Source organism: Bradysia coprophila, chromosome III (genome assembly GCF_014529535.1).
Source record: "Bradysia coprophila strain Holo2 chromosome III, BU_Bcop_v1, whole genome shotgun sequence".
NCBI classification, from domain to species: Eukaryota; Metazoa; Arthropoda; class Insecta; order Diptera; family Sciaridae; genus Bradysia; species Bradysia coprophila.
The window spans coordinates 4772896-4790319 of NC_050736.1; the positions used below are offsets into that span (position 1 = coordinate 4772896).

The 17424-nt window shown below is 34.3% G+C and overlaps 4 protein-coding genes and 1 long non-coding RNA gene across 8 annotated transcripts; 4 read left to right on the top strand and 1 right to left on the bottom strand.

Moving 5' to 3' along the window:
- Positions 1–4372: 4372 nt before the first annotated feature.
- On the top strand, positions 4373–5017 carry LOC119079009. The gene is made up of 2 exons (XM_037186776.1): positions 4373–4513; positions 4582–5017. Exons 1-2 carry the CDS (start codon positions 4505–4507, stop codon positions 4951–4953), a joined length of 381 nt encoding a protein of 126 aa, XP_037042671.1. The 5' UTR covers positions 4373–4504; the 3' UTR covers positions 4954–5017.
- Positions 5018–6754: 1737 nt separating this feature from the next.
- Positions 6755–7391, top strand: LOC119079027. Its single transcript, XM_037186812.1, has 2 exons — positions 6755–6977; positions 7057–7391. Exons 1-2 carry the CDS (start codon positions 6969–6971, stop codon positions 7351–7353), a joined length of 306 nt encoding a protein of 101 aa, XP_037042707.1. The 5' UTR covers positions 6755–6968; the 3' UTR covers positions 7354–7391.
- Positions 7392–7712: 321 nt separating this feature from the next.
- On the bottom strand, positions 7713–10471 carry LOC119079014 (ATP-binding cassette sub-family G member 1-like). 2 transcript variants are annotated; one of them, XM_037186790.1, is made up of 5 exons: positions 10301–10471; positions 9165–10238; positions 8955–9101; positions 8416–8528; positions 7713–8358 (listed from the first exon to the last, which is right to left on the bottom strand). In XM_037186790.1, the coding sequence occupies exons 1-5, from the start codon at positions 10377–10379 to the stop codon at positions 8023–8025; spliced, it is 1749 nt and encodes a 582-aa protein (XP_037042685.1). In that variant the 5' UTR covers positions 10380–10471; the 3' UTR covers positions 7713–8022. The 2 variants fall into 2 exon arrangements, with proteins under 2 accessions (XP_037042685.1, XP_037042694.1); XM_037186799.1 differs by lacking the exon at positions 8416–8528 and having other exon boundaries at positions 8163–8358.
- Positions 10472–10797: 326 nt separating this feature from the next.
- LOC119079034 lies at positions 10798–11913 on the top strand. The gene is made up of 2 exons (XR_005088098.1): positions 10798–11042; positions 11521–11913. It is a non-coding gene; the product is annotated as an uncharacterized LOC119079034 (long non-coding RNA).
- A 1437-nt stretch (positions 11914–13350) lies between these two features.
- Positions 13351–17030, top strand: LOC119079041 (solute carrier family 35 member F5). 3 transcript variants are annotated; one of them, XM_037186841.1, is made up of 9 exons: positions 13353–13529; positions 14674–14933; positions 15000–15143; positions 15280–15333; positions 15399–15629; positions 15696–15878; positions 15945–16255; positions 16322–16573; positions 16636–17030. In XM_037186841.1, exons 2-9 carry the CDS (start codon positions 14841–14843, stop codon positions 16688–16690), a joined length of 1323 nt encoding a protein of 440 aa, XP_037042736.1. In that variant the 5' UTR covers positions 13353–13529; positions 14674–14840; the 3' UTR covers positions 16691–17030. The 3 variants fall into 3 exon arrangements, with proteins under 3 accessions (XP_037042727.1, XP_037042736.1, XP_037042745.1); XM_037186850.1 differs by lacking the exon at positions 13353–13529 and adding an exon at positions 14599–14619; XM_037186832.1 differs by having other exon boundaries at positions 13351–13529; positions 15399–15878.
- The last annotated feature ends 394 nt before the right edge of the window (positions 17031–17424 follow it).

Genomic DNA, 17424 nt, shown 5'->3' on the forward strand with positions numbered 1-17424 from the left:
TCATATGCCATATGCAATAGTAGTATAAGTTGATTTAATAAATACCTTATTTTCTGACTCGAAAACAAGTTTAAGTTGCCAATCGTGAACATCACTTCAAATTATATTGTTTTCAGAAAAAAAATCGAAGAATGTCTGATTTGTGATTAATTAAATTCGCAAAGCTTTGGTATAGTAAAAGAACATCGCCAAAATTTTCTTTGAACTTTCTAAGCTCATTAGTTAGAACAGTTTTTTCAACGTATCTCATGATTTGTTTATTGACCTCGAATAATTTTTTGTTTGAGTTTTTTGTTCATGAAATTTCTATTACTTGATGATCGAAGTATCGATCGTTCAAGTTCTATTGAAGCGAAATTTAATGCTTATGAAATTTAAGTTAAGAATCGCGGTTGAGTATTTCTTTTAGTTGATGAAATGAAAAGAAATTTACCTATGCGGTATGTGATACTCTTCATGACAAGCCGTGTTTAAATGTGGGATTCGATCTGTTACAGATCAAGTTTTAATAAGAATTATTTTGAACATACGTAAATCGATGATGGGAGTTCACAAACTCTAGAACTAAATGTGCTAATCAAAGCAATTCAATGAATATCATAGACAAACAAAATAATAATTTTATTATACGACACATAACCGGATTCGACAAATTGATTTGATTTTTTATTACAAAATGCAAATATTTTGAAACTCTCCTTGAACTTGTCTGAATGCTCAGCTCATCGAGGTGATTTTGATACTGTTTTTCAGTCAGCGTTTTATTGTCAACATGTGATTGGTATATCTTTTTTGAAGAGAAGAAGAGTGTAAGGCGTTAGTCTAGGAGGCTATATTCTGTGTTCGTTAAAATCGTTTCACGCTTTTAGTATCTACAGCTAATAATCTAAAAACGCGATCGCAGATCGATCAGAAAATATTGAAATCAGAATTTGATTGATGGACAACGCATCAACGAATCATTTGTATGATATGTTCCATTACAACTTAAAGTTTATTATAGATAGCTTAAAATGGTTTAGCTTCAAGACGAATATAACTTTATACATGCGCGAGAAAAAAATTAATCATTTTTGATTTACATTTGGAGCACAGTGCGAAATAAATCTGCGGTAAATCGAAAATCGCCAGTCATCTTTAAAAAAAAGTGTAGACCGACTCAGATGACTAAAAGACATCAATCTCAATCAAACACTAAGCACGTTCAGATATAGGAAACTGGTTGGACTGTAGAGGCGCTATGAATTTTTTCAGTACTTCATTCTTTACGTTTTTTTAGCCCCGTACGAAGTACGAAGGGGCTTATAGGATTACGATGCCGTGTGTAATTGATGGAATTCGAAGCAGACGGTAAGGGCAAAGTGTTTGCTTATGTTCATAGATGACGAATCCGCAATAAAAATTTTGGCCGTCTGTCCGTCTGTCCGTCCGTCTGTCACGTCAATATCTTGAGTAAATCAAATACGATTTCAATTTTTTTTTTCGCTGAAAGATAGTCAAAATAGTGAGGCTTGTAGTCTGGCCAAATTTGAACGGATAGATTTTGCTTTATTAGATAGGCATTGACCGTACCAATCCGGGAAAAAAAGTTTATGAAATTCGGTTTACCGGAGCGTGAGCTAGGTCTCTTGGAGTGAGCTTATATGTGGCTACTCGGCCGTACAGTGAAGGTGGTGGTTTTTTGCTAATATCTCGAGTAAAATTTGACCGAATTTCATGAATTTTTTTGTTTGAAAGATACTAACGAATGTAAAGCATCCGTACTATTCCACCTCCTAACAAAATGGCCGTCGGCCGCCATTTTGGATTTTTGTAAAAACAATATAAATCGATGAAAATGATAATTACAAAGTCACTGATCAGTGAGAAGTGTAGTTTGTGTTACATTTGAAAGGAACGTCGAACGGGGCTTCGTAATTGCGCTATGCGCAATTTCTAAGACGTACACATTTCATAAGAATTTTACTTTACCGACGTTTACGGCCGCAGAAGAATTACGGTAAGAGTAGGGCGACGGACGAACTAGGGTCACGTCCGCAATGGATGTACGGGTTTGTACGGGGCTCAGTCGCAGCAAACGCTCCGACTGTTCTGACGGCTCGTTTTCTGATGTATCTTTGCTCTGGTACCATGAAATGTCATAGCACTGAAGTTGGTTAAAAATAGAGCGCTGATGAAATATACTAGAAATGTAGCAGAATTATACAGAAATCTATGACATTTGAGCTTTAAAACGTTTTGAACAAGAAAACCATTTTAGGCAAGCGTCAATCTGTCATATGTTGTTTGTTATAGCATATATTGTACTTCATCATTTTTACTAAACGTTTTGATAGAACTATATATAGTTCAGGACAATCATATATTGTTGACTTTGTTGTTATTGAGAGATGATCAGCCGTTTATAAAGAGGTTTAATTTAGTCGAAAGAACAAAACTAATTTTCAATAGTCCAACCAATTATGAAGATAAGAAAGTTATTTGCATAATTAAACTTTGTCTGCAGATTTCATTTTACTTTATTTTAACAAAAAAAGTATATGTTTTCTTAGTCTAGCCAGTGGACAGCATTTCAAATAATAGAATGTTTCCATAATATTTTTTGTGAAATAAAAATTGTTTTTTTCCTCCAAGGCCATCATGATCCAGTGATAATATGCGTCGTTTCTGCTATTAGTCGAAACGATCCTCTTGCTAATCCAATTTATTTTTCTCGTTTTATCAAATATTCAGAAGGTAAAAACTAACATGGTTCGTGAGTCATTTTTTGGTAATTTTTCGATACCAAGTTCATTATAGCAAGAATAATTGTACGTATTTAAAATGAAACGATGTAAACAAACAAGATAATCAAGAAATCAACAGATTTTTAATATCGTTACGGTGGTGTTATGATTCGCTTATGTACTTCAATTACGCTGACCTTCGTAATATGACGATTACGATCAGTTATGGTTTTGTTTCTTAAACCAAATGACACTGATATTAGGAAATGTGTATTTATCATGTGTGTAATTATTACCGCATTTGGTCATTAGGATTTAATTGTTCATATAATAATGTCTAATGGGGACATCTCGCGATGTTGTAGAACCTCATTGATTCGCGTGTTAATAATATTAGCGCATATAGATACAGAAATTTGGATTTAGACGTAGAGGGTTATTTTAGGCATTTAGAAAGAATGATCTTTCATTAAGATGTCGATATAGTTCATGCTAATTCATGCTTTTCTCAACATAATCACTGGCAAATAATGATTTTCTTTCACAGCAGATCTCAAGCGTAGTTAAATTATTGCTGCTGTTGGATAAATTTCGATAAAATGTTTATAAGCCACGAGCCTGATGTACTGTGACAAAATTTTCCCCGATTTCTAATATATATCTATAAATGCTACAGTAGGACTGTAGGACTCAACCGCAGCTCAAGGCAATAAGGCTCTTAGACTAACAAAATTAAAGTAATTCGAGTGAAATCTGCCAAATAGAGTACTATTTTGTATGAAAATTTTTCCAGATTTTTTACAGTCTCAAAATTTGTGTGATACATTGTCCTGATTCAGTACTCTAGTTAGAGTACATACCACTCACGCTTGAAGTGCGTTGATTAAACAGAAAATCTACATAATTATCAAAATGCAATGCATCTAATCAAAACATAAAATTTAAAAAAATCCCACCTACAGCATATTATATTATATCGAAAATATTTAATAAAAAAACACGATTACGCATGGCAAAACTTATGGAGACTGAACTTATAAAGAAAAAAATTGTTAGCAATAAACCGGTGAACGATTTACCATCAACTCGCAGGCTTGCTGTAAATTTAACACACAAAAAATAGTTTTATTGAATACATTCAACTTTAGGCGGCTTAAGTTAACAAACGGCAATTATAAAGTCTAAGCCCATCAATAAAAGCACAAAAAATTTTGCTCAGAAAAAATGTGTAAAAACCCAAATTTTTTTCTTTATTTTCTAAAGTGAACATCTTCAAGAATAACCTCTGGGTAGCTATTCTCGAATGGATCGCAAAAAGTTGATGCGAAGAAAATAACCGAATTGAATACAACTTTTAGATGAGATTTGAATAGTACCTAAAAGTCCTGATTGCAAAGGAAATGAAGTAAAAAAACTTGTTAGATGTAAATTGATGTCTCTCGATGAGAAAATACAGTTATTTCGATTCAATGTTACTTTGAAACTATCCGTCAATCGTAACTCCTAAAATCATAAATAAAGCGTCAAATGAAATCGACCCTCAGCGATTTTACACATAGACACAAAAAGTCGGAACTAACACAACACTTTACTGGCCTTTGGGAATTTTTATTCAAATGGCGAAATAAACTCGTTTAAATAATTGAGTAGAGGCGGCAGATGATGCGATGATGTTGTTAATCGATAACTTGAGAAAGATGAATTTAAATTTCATATCACGTAAAAGCTTCTGCAACTGAAGTTCGCTGACGAGAAAATAGAAGCATTTCAAACCTAAAATGGCTAAGGTTCGTCGTAAGACAAACTCAAAATATTTCTATGTTGACCATTTATAATTTCAATTTTAACTGTCTAGATATGTGTGATATTCGTGTGTTTGATCGGTGTCACCTTTGCGGCAGTGATCCAAGACTCTAAGCCAATTGAATCGAATGCAGCAGCTGTAGCTGCACAAATTTCTCCAGAGGACAAGAATTCTGGGGACGATGATCTTGAAACTGCTGAATTCAAGCATATCTTTCGACGAAAATTGGGTTATGCTGTGCCGGTTGCTGTTCCTGTAGCTCCAGTATACGTACAACCAGTAGCTGTGCAACCAATTCCAGTTCATGTTCCAGTGCAGCCTGTTCATCATGTTCATACTCCGGATTGTGGTTGCAACGGCGGGGGATATAATCAAGGAGGACATAGTTACGGATATAACTATAATTATCATTACAATTATTGATAAATAAGTGAAGCTAGTAATGTGAAGTTGTAAATATAAACTGTGCAGTGGTATATAGGAAAAACATTTTTTTTTAAATTTGCATTTTATATCGCATACAATACATCATTTTGTAAGGTCATCAAATCTACGTTTTTTCACCTCTATAATGACATTATATAATGCTATAATAGGAGAAGCAACGATTGAGTAAATATGATAGCAAAACGCCAGTGAGTAAATGACCTATAGATGGTACCTTCGACACTCACAATTGCATGACTTTCTCAACGGTTTGTATATTTACTTGTAAATTACAAAGTACTTTGTTTGGCTGCTAATTAAAAGCCGAGGTTTTTGAAGGCGTGAACAAATTTTTACTGTCTGGAAGTTCATTTTCTGTAAACACTTTTTTGTAATCGTAAGGTAACAAATCAATTTAAAAAAAAAATTGTTGGAATATCCCACACAAAATGTTAATAAATAAACTTGGGACGTACCATATTGTTAATGACGGCAGTAAAAGATCTAAAAGATATAAATAAATTTAATGCGAGCGTCGTATAAAATTCCAAGAATTCTTACGAAATTTCGAAGAAACTTTGAAACTTTTAGTCGTTCTTTTAATTTGACTTTTAAACATGCAAGTTTTTGGACAAATCAAATCTCTCTGGACCCCTATGTCAGGGAGTATTTGCAAAGGTCTTTCGCTATTGGGAGAGAAACAATAAACAGGATAAGTGGGGACCCTAGTTGTTATTTTCAGTAAGTTAATTTTTCATGTAAGGAGAAGCAGTTAAATTATTTGAAAAATGTTAGCTTCAGTAAGTAACACTATCTTGATAATGAATCTTCCACAATATGAGGAATAAACATCGCTGTGAACGAGTAAACCGCCAACACTAAGAAAAAGAACCATCCTTTCCCAGACAAGAGGCGTATTTCTGCATCAGTTCCTTTATTTCTTACAAATCTTTTACTTCAATAATTTTAACATACCTTTGTAAATATAACTAGCATGGCTTATATCATTTATTTTTCTTTTGTCGCCGATGACAATTTGACAGATAGAAATGATATACTGAAAAGTTGAAGTGTAAACAGATACAGGAAGAGACGGATCAGCAAAGTAGTTTATTCTAATGTTTCTTTATTCGATGACGAAAATAAGCGCTGCATAGTGCTCGTTTTCGACAAAGAGCAAGGAGAAGCGTTACAAATTTGATTTCCAGATTCAGGTTGCTCTACTGCGCAAATGGAAGAAGTTGTGGTTAGTGATTTGAATTGATTCCACAAGAATTTCGTTGAACAAATACAGATCTAGATTTTTTTAGGCATACGATCGTACATAACAAGCATTCAATACAAATAAATAATCTAGATTTTTATTTGTTAAACATATTTTGTGTGTAGTCATTACCATAGAGGTAGACCTGGTCATTACAAACCACAACAAAATTTCGAATTTCACTTTTTTTCCCTATAACAAAACAGTAAGGAAGTCTTTGTATGGATAATTATCTGCAAATATGGTAATAACGAAGCTACGTACATTTTTTTCTACGTATAGAAGGTTGTCACATAAATCATTACTGACGCACGACGCATTTTACACAAATGAATACGAAAATGTTTTCCTTTCAAACAAATCAGAATAATTTATTTGAAATTCTTCGTCATTAATAGAAATTAATGATTGAAAAACGTTACGACGATGTTCGTTCGCTATTTGTAATATTATTATAATCAGAATGATATTTACATTATTAAAACTACGATCGAATTCCATCAGCATCATTTTTTGAATGAAACAAACATAAACTTTCCACATCACCAGAAAAACAAAAAAAAACATAAGTAGATGAATCTTCAATATTCAAATAGCTGGGATTTTGGCAAATGGATTCGAAAACAGGTTCTGTGCTGCGTGAATATAAACACTATCCCATCGATTCACCAGGCACTTTAATAAAAAACTTGAACACAGCATAACATCAAATTATCAAAGATTTAAATTAAGATATAAATTACAAAAAATGATTAAGGTGAGACGAATCACGAATGTGAAATACGTGCCTGGGTATCCTGAATTCGAGTCTAAACCTTATACTTGATTCTTATCAGGCGTTGATACTTTTCGCGTGTGTGATTGGGATATGCTCTGCGGCAGCAATCAATAATGTTCAACCAGAATCTGAATCGAACGTCGTGGAAAATGCAGTAGAAGAAGTCAATGGCGATCAGGCAACCGATCTAGAAACAGCTGAACTGAAACATTTCGGCTTTGGTCCTAAAGTCGTCGTAATAAATAAAGGATATGGTGGATATGGTGGATATCGTGGAGGTGGTTATAGTAGAGGTTGTGGATGTGGAAGCAGTCATTACCATAGTCATCATCGATATTACGGAAAAAAGAAGTAAAACAGTTTTGGATAACTAATAAAACTTATGGTCTTTGTTAAATCAAATGATTGTGTCAGTGTTTGGAGTGAGAATCGAGAGAGTGGTCTTTGAGGTAGTGAGGCATCAACTTCAAATCTTAAACATTTCCTTCCTCTGTTATCAATAATGTTGTCAAAAGTGCAAAAGATTCACACCATGAAACTTTTTTTTCCAATCAACGGTGGATGTCGACAAGAATTAAAAGTTTAAGCAGATTCTACAATTGAGCAAGAAATTTTGTACTCTCAAAACAATGTGAGGATGATGAAAAACTTTAAAAGCCGATAGAATGGCCTTGGTCTGTCGTTGAGAATTTTATTTATTTTATTTACTGAATTAGTGAAAATTCCAATTTGGGTGGATTTTAGATAAATATCGGAATTCTTTAATAGGTCTTTTGTTCGAGGGTTTTCGTTTTACTAAGTTTATGTTCGTATCAACGTGACGCACATTCATTTTAATGAAATAGTGACTTATTTTTAAAAACCAATTTTTTTAATCGTGATTTTCGTTATTCTCATAATCTGCCATTTGTAACGCATTTTTTGCATATCAAAGCTGTGAGCGTCATCCCAACCGATATCAAGTCTTTTAGGACTTGCGTCACACTTCCACTATAAGTGGTTTTTGGGCGATTATCTTTACAAATTAATTTATTTTCTTAAGTTTTATCATCATATTGATATAAGTAAAACTATGGACAATGAGAAGAATTATAAAAAATGAGTGAAACGAAATGCTACTGGGAGCATCAATTAATTTCAGGAATTCTTTCGGTTCAGCATAATGACAATAAATTCTATCGCAGTCCAATTTCTCTCGATTATAGCCGAATAAAGCAAGGACCATTCCATCATTGCCATGGTTTAAGAAAGTAATGTCAAATATCCATTTTAGCCATGGTTGAACGTCCTTCTTCAAAACCAAAATTCCGCAAAAGATCATATGCACAGCCATTAGTCCCGCCCCGATTACCAACGAAATCTAGAATAAAATAAAATGTAAGCCGATAAACAAGCCACTGAAATGGTCCAAATTTACCGTAACATCCGAAAATATTGAACTAGCTAACAAGCCAAATGCTTGCGCAGTAAATGATATTAAAATGCCGACCACAAACATCAGTATTATGCGTTGATGTTCTATCGGCTGGCCTGAAGTACAAAATTTGGTGAGATATGAGAATAGTTATTTATGTAACAAGAATCGTATGGAGGTAATATACCAGCATACTATTCTTGTTGCAAACAACGTTTTATGCAATGAAGAAAATCGAATAAATACCGAAGATAATCTTAGTTCAGTAACACGTGGCTTTTATCGCACTAGTGCGATAAAACCCCTTGCAAATCCTTTATCGCACTAGAGAAAAAAAATACGTTCATATGACATTGCACACATGCGGAAAGAATTTTACGTGTTACGGCATGTTTCATTTTTATTTACATTGCCTAATCATTGCATTGTACTTACGAGGTTCCGAGTTGTTATTTGACAAGTGGGAAATACAGCCCACTGATCAACCACACAACTTGGAACCTCGGTTGGAAGTAATATACTATTAATTTGCCATTATTGACCTGTCATATAATATGATATTGAAATGAAGACAATTGTGACCCCAAGTAATGCTGGCATATCGGCTATGGTTAGTGCTAAATAATAACTTGAGCTCGAATACCAACGATTGAAATGTTCTCTTCTCAAAATTGAAAGATCGATCGGAACTGTAAAAAAATATTTAAAAAAAAATAAATTTGAATTATTTAAAGTCTCAACTAGGACATTACATCTGATCATCAACGAGTAAAATGATGAATAAGTTAAAAATTGGGTCGTGCTGTAGATAAACTTGTAGTTGTCAAATATGTGGTTTGCAAGGTGGCCTAAATTATAAAATGAAATGCCGGTGACGATGGCTAGTGTTATAGAAACAGAGAATCGCAGAAACAAATATTTCCTGTTCCGTTTCATTAATAGTAGATTTCTTTGGATCAATAGAAGCAACTGCTCAACGAACGTCGATTTGTACTTCCAGATTTTTGTCTGAGTTGCACATTGGTTGACATTTGGCAAATACATTTCTTTTCTATAGCTATCGTCCAGACCATTATTAATCTTCTCGGTTAATGCATAATTCAAATGGCCGTATTGATTCGTCGCTATTTCCATTAAATAGTCAGCAGGATTGAAGGATTCAGGGCAAGACAAATTTAATTCATTTAGAAACGCTAGCAATTTGTCGTTTGATCCTTGATAAATACATTTTCCTTCAGCTATGGCATACACATGGTCAAATGCTTGTAACATTAGCGCTGACGGAGAGTGAATCGAGCAAATAATAGATTTACCAGATCTTGCAAGCTCACTGAGATAAGCCACAAATTTTGATGATGAATATGAATCTAAACCGGTCGTCGGTTCATCGAGAAATAAAATCGATGGATCGTTGACCAGTTCCACAGCAATTGATAATCGTTTCCTTTCGCCACCGCTTAAATTCTCGGTCATTGTGTCACCTAAGTCAGTCAAACCTAATTGTTTCAAAATTGCGTCACATTTATGCCTTCGTTGAACTTTGTTGTTGTTTGTCGTTCCACTTTTTAATTGAATTGCAAAATCCATTGCTTCGGCTACCGTCAACAGTGGATGGAGCATTTGGTCCTGCATGATGTAAGAAGATTGATTTCTAATTGAAGTGTAATGCGACGCTTCTATGGTCAAGGTTGCTTGAAAATGATCTTGTACTAGTCCACTTAGTATGTTCAAAAGTGTTGTACGTCCGGAACCACTGGGACCGAGGATAACCGATAATTCGCCAGCTCGAAATGTACCAGAAATGCAATCGAGAATATTTTTCTCAGCTGCGAAACAGGTGTAATTGATTACAAACAATTTATTCACACGACAATTCTTATTCGGTCACTTCTTTTGAATATTCCGGTCTTTGCTTTGCATGTCAGCTGTTTAAACGTAATATCGATTCCCTCAACCTTTATCGACATATTGTGAAAACAACAAGAAACTGTTACTAGGTCGAAAATCGTCGATATGTCAGCTGTGCACACTTAATCGTTGTATACTAATGATACTAGTGCGATTCTGAAAACATATTGAAATTGTTCGTTCATAATGTCAATCGAGGGGAAACCAACAAGAGCGAATGGTGGGACAGGCTGCATTCACCATTGGAGTGAATGTCCCTACAAAATATGAGCGAAGGAGTGGAACGAACGAGTGCAATTTATGAGCGAATGACGGCAAAATGTGATCGAATGGCGGAAAATATGAGCGAATGAATGGAAAATATAAGCAAATGAATATGAGCGAATGAATATAAGCGAATGGCATTCGCATGAGAATGGTGGGATGGGATTTTCCGTTGTTGTTTCCCCCTCGATGTCAATACAGTTTGATAACGGATACAGATTCAACTGAAAGTGGTAACATTTCATAACATTTCGCTAGCTTTAAGTTTATCAATGCGATTACGATGAACAGTCAACCGATAACGTTATTAGTGAAAATCCAGTGCGTTCGCTACGACGAAAGATTATGCATTTTGAGGCAGTAAAATTGATTTGACGATGATTTCTTTAATTGTTTTTTATTCAAATCAATTTTTTTGTTATACCAGAAGGAAAATACAAGGAATATTAGTTGAAAAAGTTGGGTACATTTTTATCACGTAGATATGTGTTGCGAATGCTCACTGTATTTCCTCGCTGAATTAGTCAAGAAAGAGCAAAAAACTTTATATTTTGAATCGATGTAGATCATAATTTTAAACGAAAAATTGTTCTACGAAAATGCATAGTTTTTTTTTTCAAGGTAAATATAGTGAGGAGGTAATGCCATATATAACCGAATCAGATGTGCGGTGGCACGAAAGCTCGATACAAACGCCATATCATCCCTTCGTTGAAAGCAAAAAATGGAATAGACATTGGCATCGAACTTATGTGCTAGGCCGCGCTTCTGAATGACATTACCACCTCACCTCACCTTGGTTTTTTTTTTATAAAAAGCTCATAAAGTGACTAAATTGCGTTTTGTGACTATTTCCTGAAATATAATTTTTAATCTGTAAACTCAAATCAATTAAAGTTTGTAATAGGTTAGTAATTACAGTTTTAATTGTTCCAGATCGTTCTACATGTTGTCAACAAAAGAAGCGTAAAGAGTGTCGTTTCACTTACACGTACGTGTGGAATTGAAGAAACGCAAAGACAAACGCTATTTCTATGTGGTGGAATACGTGTGGAACAAATAAAACGAAACCCACAAACGAAACCCACCAAAATTACATTCTTATGATGAGATCAGTTTATATGCTCATTCTAACAAAAAAATTGTTCTACAGCAGTACTCGATAACTTAACGTTTTTTTTTATAAATTAACAAATTGAAGATGAGAAAGATTAACGATAGTGGACCTTTACATAATTCTCTAAAAAAACTGTATATTTCCAAGACATGGCGTAGAACAATTTTATGCTCAGAATAATAAGTAGAATCGAATAAAAATGGAAAAAAAAATTATGTTGTTCGAGTAGAACGTCTAGACTCCGCGGCTCAGCCGTTTCACGTTTTATTTACCTTCTCAATCGTAACTACCTCAACAAGCATAAGAAAAACAAAAGCGAATCTTCCTCCTACCAAGAAGCTTGTAATACGTAATATACGATCAAACATAAATGCGCATTTTGTAATTCTGTGTATCTTAGGAGTCGTAATTTTTAATAGAACGCGTTTCAAATGTAAATAATGAGATAAATTTAACAACATCGAGACTGAAAGTACTCATTCGACAGAGATGTATTTAGAATACTCTACGATTGCAATTTTTTCTTCAAATTTAAGAATTGCAAATACAGCAGAGCTGTAAGCTGTAAGACAAAAAACGATAATATTTATGTAGCTCTGTGTGGTAAGACTAACGTTATGTATCAGCTTTTGAATCACTAGGTAGCATGGGTCCTGAGACAAAGACATTTATAAAGAAATTGGGATCATTAATGCAAAAGGCTTCTGGGGAACCGCGCACCTTTGGGACGTAATAGAATTGATGATTTTTATTTCTTGTAAAAATTGTTTTTTGAAAATATCGTTTTTTTACTGGTTGCACTTTGCAGCCTTTTTTTTCGCTTTTAATAAAGAAAATTTACACGTTGAAAAAAAGCTCGAAGAGGCACCTTTCTCCAAGTGTTTATTTTGACGAGTTGGATTATCCGTGCCTTCGGCTTAGGATCACAATCACCACCAAAATTATGAATTATTGCAAAATTATTGCAAAAAGCAACCAAAATTATGAAAAAAAGATTATGACCAATCATGTAAACAAACAACAATATTGTCGTTTGGTGGGACGTGAGTTGTAGAAGAGATGACCCAGTAGAAATAAAATGACGGTGGTAATCTTAAAAATTACGTTTTAGCGGAAACGTTTTGCTTTAAATGTGTGTCCGTTTCCGGTAAAATAAATTAGTGCGAAAGCAACTACTTTTCATGAGCTTTATAGTAACACCTCTAGTTAGGGGTGGGTCACATCCCTCATTGTAGAAATTATTTCAAACCAGAAGTACACACTTTTAACTTTGTGCAATAACGGAAATCTAGGTGAAGTACAAGATTTTGTATCCATATTGTGTATGCTTTGAAGATCAGAATAATTTTTAGAAACAAAAACGTACCCTAATCTTTTAGAAATGCCAACCGTTATTCTGTTCTTCAAAGAATTCACACTATGGATACAAAATCTTTTACTTCACCTGTTTAAACAATCATTTTATTGTATTAGATGACATGTCGTTTCTTTTTTTTGCTGTTAGTCATTTCCAAAAGCTAAATAGCTACAGATGTTGCTTACCTACACAATCATTAAATTTCGCATTTTTTGAATTCTATCGTCGAAATTTCAAACGAGATTGTCTGCATGCGGCACCACTATATTCGTTAAGTTCTCCATATGACATTTTTATTTGACATTTCTGGTTATTTCGACTTCATTATAATCCGATGTGAATATATTTTTTTATTAAAAATTGCATAAATTAGTGTTCCAACGATAAACAGTATAATGACTTAACTACATAAATGGTTAAAGTGTTGCGCGAATCAAATAGCATCGTAAGCAAGTGAGAGCTGCTGTCAATGTAAGTTCACATTTTTGACAAAAATGTTATTGCACAGTAGTGCAAGCAAAATAACAGCATATATTATGAGCATAAGTATGTCCGTTCATCTCCACCTCTTTTACCAAACATATTTTGTTTAAAAGTCACGATATTACTTTCATAAAGTGTACGTTTACTTTGAGTTTTCAAATCGTCTAAAAATAGTACCGCGAACATCAATCAATACATCGGCTTATTTATATTCGCAAACATATTGAAAGATATTTCCTATTCATATTTTCTGCAAAGTTTTCTTGGAAGGAATGCAGTCATTTTCGTTCGAATGTGTTTCCCTGTTAGTATATTTGGTGCAGTCTTAATTACTGTTATAAAAAGCATGTGACTACAATGTATGCAGCTCATTTCGAAAACATTTCCATTTCTTTTGGCTATTGTAGCTCTGTTCATTGATAAAACTTTTTTTTTTAATTCGTTTCTATCAATCAATATGGTAGCGACTAATCATAAGATAATCGTAGGTCGTATCCGATAAGAGGAGATGATTCACGTAAACACACATATTCACTTATGGCAAACTACGCAACAATTGTTTGTACCTTTCACAGACGGCTAGTCTGTCCCTAATAACAGTAATATCAAATCTATTACTTCTATTGAATCATTTTTTTAACTGTGACCCGTAGCTTGTTCTTGTCGTCACTGTCGATATCAGATGATATAGCCGTCGATGAAAGGTTTTAATTTATAACCTTATGAAGTACCAAAAGTATGCTGCACTCAACAGACTGATCAACCCTCAGGTCGACAATTTTTCAGAAAATAAAAAAAGTTTTGATTTTAATGAAAGTCTGGTATGACTTGAGATAAGTTGTTGCTGCGAAGGGCTGTACATGTTTTTTTGGCTGCCTGAAACTATTCATTTTATTATCAAGTAAGAGAAAAACACTGTAAATAATCACATGCATTAAAGGCATGTCGAACTCCCCCACAATGTTCACGAGAAAATGATAAGAAAAATTCGGCTAGTTCCGAAGTCGAATTTGAACGGTCGCAACGATATTGAAATATAATTTGAATATTAGTCAAACCTACCATAACGAGTAGCATTGTAATCTTCATTAATTCCATTGTAAATTGAAACATTTACCTATTTCTGTTTAAGAATAAACATTCATCATTATGACGTCACTAAGACGATAACATCACACACAACACATGAGATTGCTACAAAAAAAAAATGTTTAATGTATGAAAACTGGATTGAACACTACAAAGTATTAGACTTGAACACCATCCCATCGTTTATCGGTCGAAGGAACGACAATAAAAATGATAACCAACAAGACGCATAGATTGTTATTGGGTGTGTTCCTATTGCTGCTTGTCGACGTGATTTGGGTCGGTTCTAGTGAACTGACTAAGGTGAGAGACGATGTGACATTTGTATCGCTGAAACGGTTTAATTAATCCAAAGTAATTTTGTCGCAGTTTCTCTATGAAAATGAAAGTTTCGACAAGCCATTCTTTTGCACATATTTTAAGACGTCGATGTTTACATTCTACTTGGTTGTACTCGGCTTGATTGCACCATGGAAGGAGTCCTGTGGACAAAATGCGAATAACAATTATACCGTAAGTGTACAGTGAATCTTGAACAGAAAATTTGTACAAAATTTTAGCGTTGTTTCAGTTCGTTGTGTCTTATCCATTCCTTCTTATTAAATATCTTGTAAGTCCTTACTAAACGCAAATTGTATTCCTATTTCAGTTAATGGACCAAAACCTCGAAGATGACAGTTTTTTCGCAAGTGCAAATGGATTGGTAATTCAAAATCAAGCAAAGTTTAACTTCCTCAATGATTCTAATCCATCCTTAACGTCTTTCAGAGCGATTCCACATTCGTTCCGATTAAAACGGAAACCATATCCGGCACCGAAAGTGATGAGTCCAGCATCCGTAGTGTGCGATTCAGTAAATTAGCTGAAGTCAGGGAAATGTCTCCGCATGAAGCCGGCGAGGCGTTGATGTCCAGACTGTCCTATTCGGCAAGCATTCGGGTTCGACGTCAAAAAACGAATCACAAAACAGCCCGAACTGCATTAATGTTCTGTGTGCTGGTGAGGAATACTGAATGTGCATTTGGGTTGTCGGGCTCGGTTTATAAAATTGATTTGATTTTCCAGTGGTTCATCGCCAACTATTTATTCCAATTGGCACTGGAGCCAAACGAGACTGCAATTGTTACACTTTTAAGTTCCACTTCCAGTTTTTTTGTGCTAATTCTGGCTGCAGCTTTTCCGTCATCCGGAGGGGATAAACTTACATTGTCTAAATGTTGCATAGTTTTAATCAGTTTCGCTGGAGTGGTCAGTATTAAGCTACATCACTATTACCGTTCAATAATCATCGCCTCCTTTCTGCTATTCATTTAGATAACGGTGACGATATCCGACATCGATGGCACCGATGTGACCAAGGGCATTGTGTTAGCACTTTTGAGCGCATTTTTCTACGCTGCATATTTAGTATTAGTTAAGCACAAGAGTGATACGGAAGAGAAAATTGACATTCCGTTGTTTTTCGGTTTTGTTGGATTGTGGAATCTCTTACTGATGTGGCCAGTATTTTTCGTATTAAATTTTACTCAAATCGAAACGTTTGAGTTACCCAACAAACGCCAATTTGTGGTGCTATTTTTGAATGGATTCGTTGGCACGGTGTTGTCCGAAGCAATTTGGCTGTGGTTAGTTGACTTAATGATATTTAAACAAAATTCCTTTCACTATAATCAATCCTCTTTAACACACAGGGCTTGCTTCTTAACATCATCACTGACTGCGACCATTGCAGTTACTCTGCAAATTCCGTTGGCCATATTGGCTGATGTCATATTTAAAGATAAGGAATTTCCACTTCTATTCTACATGGGCTCGCTACCAATGTGTCTGTCGCTAATTCTGGTGGCAATTTTAGTGAAGAACGAGGACTCAGATCCGTTACTACGATTCTTTAAAATTATCTACCGCAAAGCATGCCACTGTCGACGAGCTAGTGTTGTGAGGTATAACGACGGTTTTAACACAGAACGCAATTCTAAATATTTATCGATTTGAAATGTTTCAGAATACCGGATTTGGAGGAACAGCATGAGTCACTGATTGATAGCCATGACAATTAATTCCGTTTCTTTTTTTGTCGATTCCAAAACTAATACAGTGATTTGTGACTTGGTTTTTCTTCATCGTTTTGACTCTCACTCAAATGATAATTGACATTTTTTTGCATTGAAATTTAGCTAGAATTTACAATTTAACTGTTAGTGTTGAGATGAAAAATATGATTATGATGGAACTGTATATGTTCTTAGATTTATTGCTGTGATTAGTGATCATTCGTAAATAATTCTATTCGTTTGTAATTTGTCGATTTTATTTAACCGAAATGTGAATAAAAAATTTTATTTTTTAAGCTCCCAGCATGTATTTGTCGAATGTAATTTTTTTTTAAATTAAATTAAAAGAGAAAGATTTGAAGTATTTTCTTATTTTCACAAAAAAAATGTCTACGATTTGATGTGTTCTGGACAATTAGGTGAGGCTGTTAACCAAAGAACAAAACTAACATCATACCAATTTCCATAAGAATTAAAACTCCCATCAAAATGATATAAAATAAAGATAGACTACGGCAAAATAGATGTCAGCCCTATCTATTGCTGGCCAAGAATAAGAGAGTAGAGAGATTGCGCAGTATTTTTACGAATAATTATCAGATAAGATAAGATAATCACGATAATCGGATAATCATTTATGTAGCTAATTTGCTATTATAAATACTTTTTTTTTGCATATCTTACCTGTACTTCTTTATTTATAAAAGCGAAAAAAAGGCTGCAATGCGCAACCAGTAAAA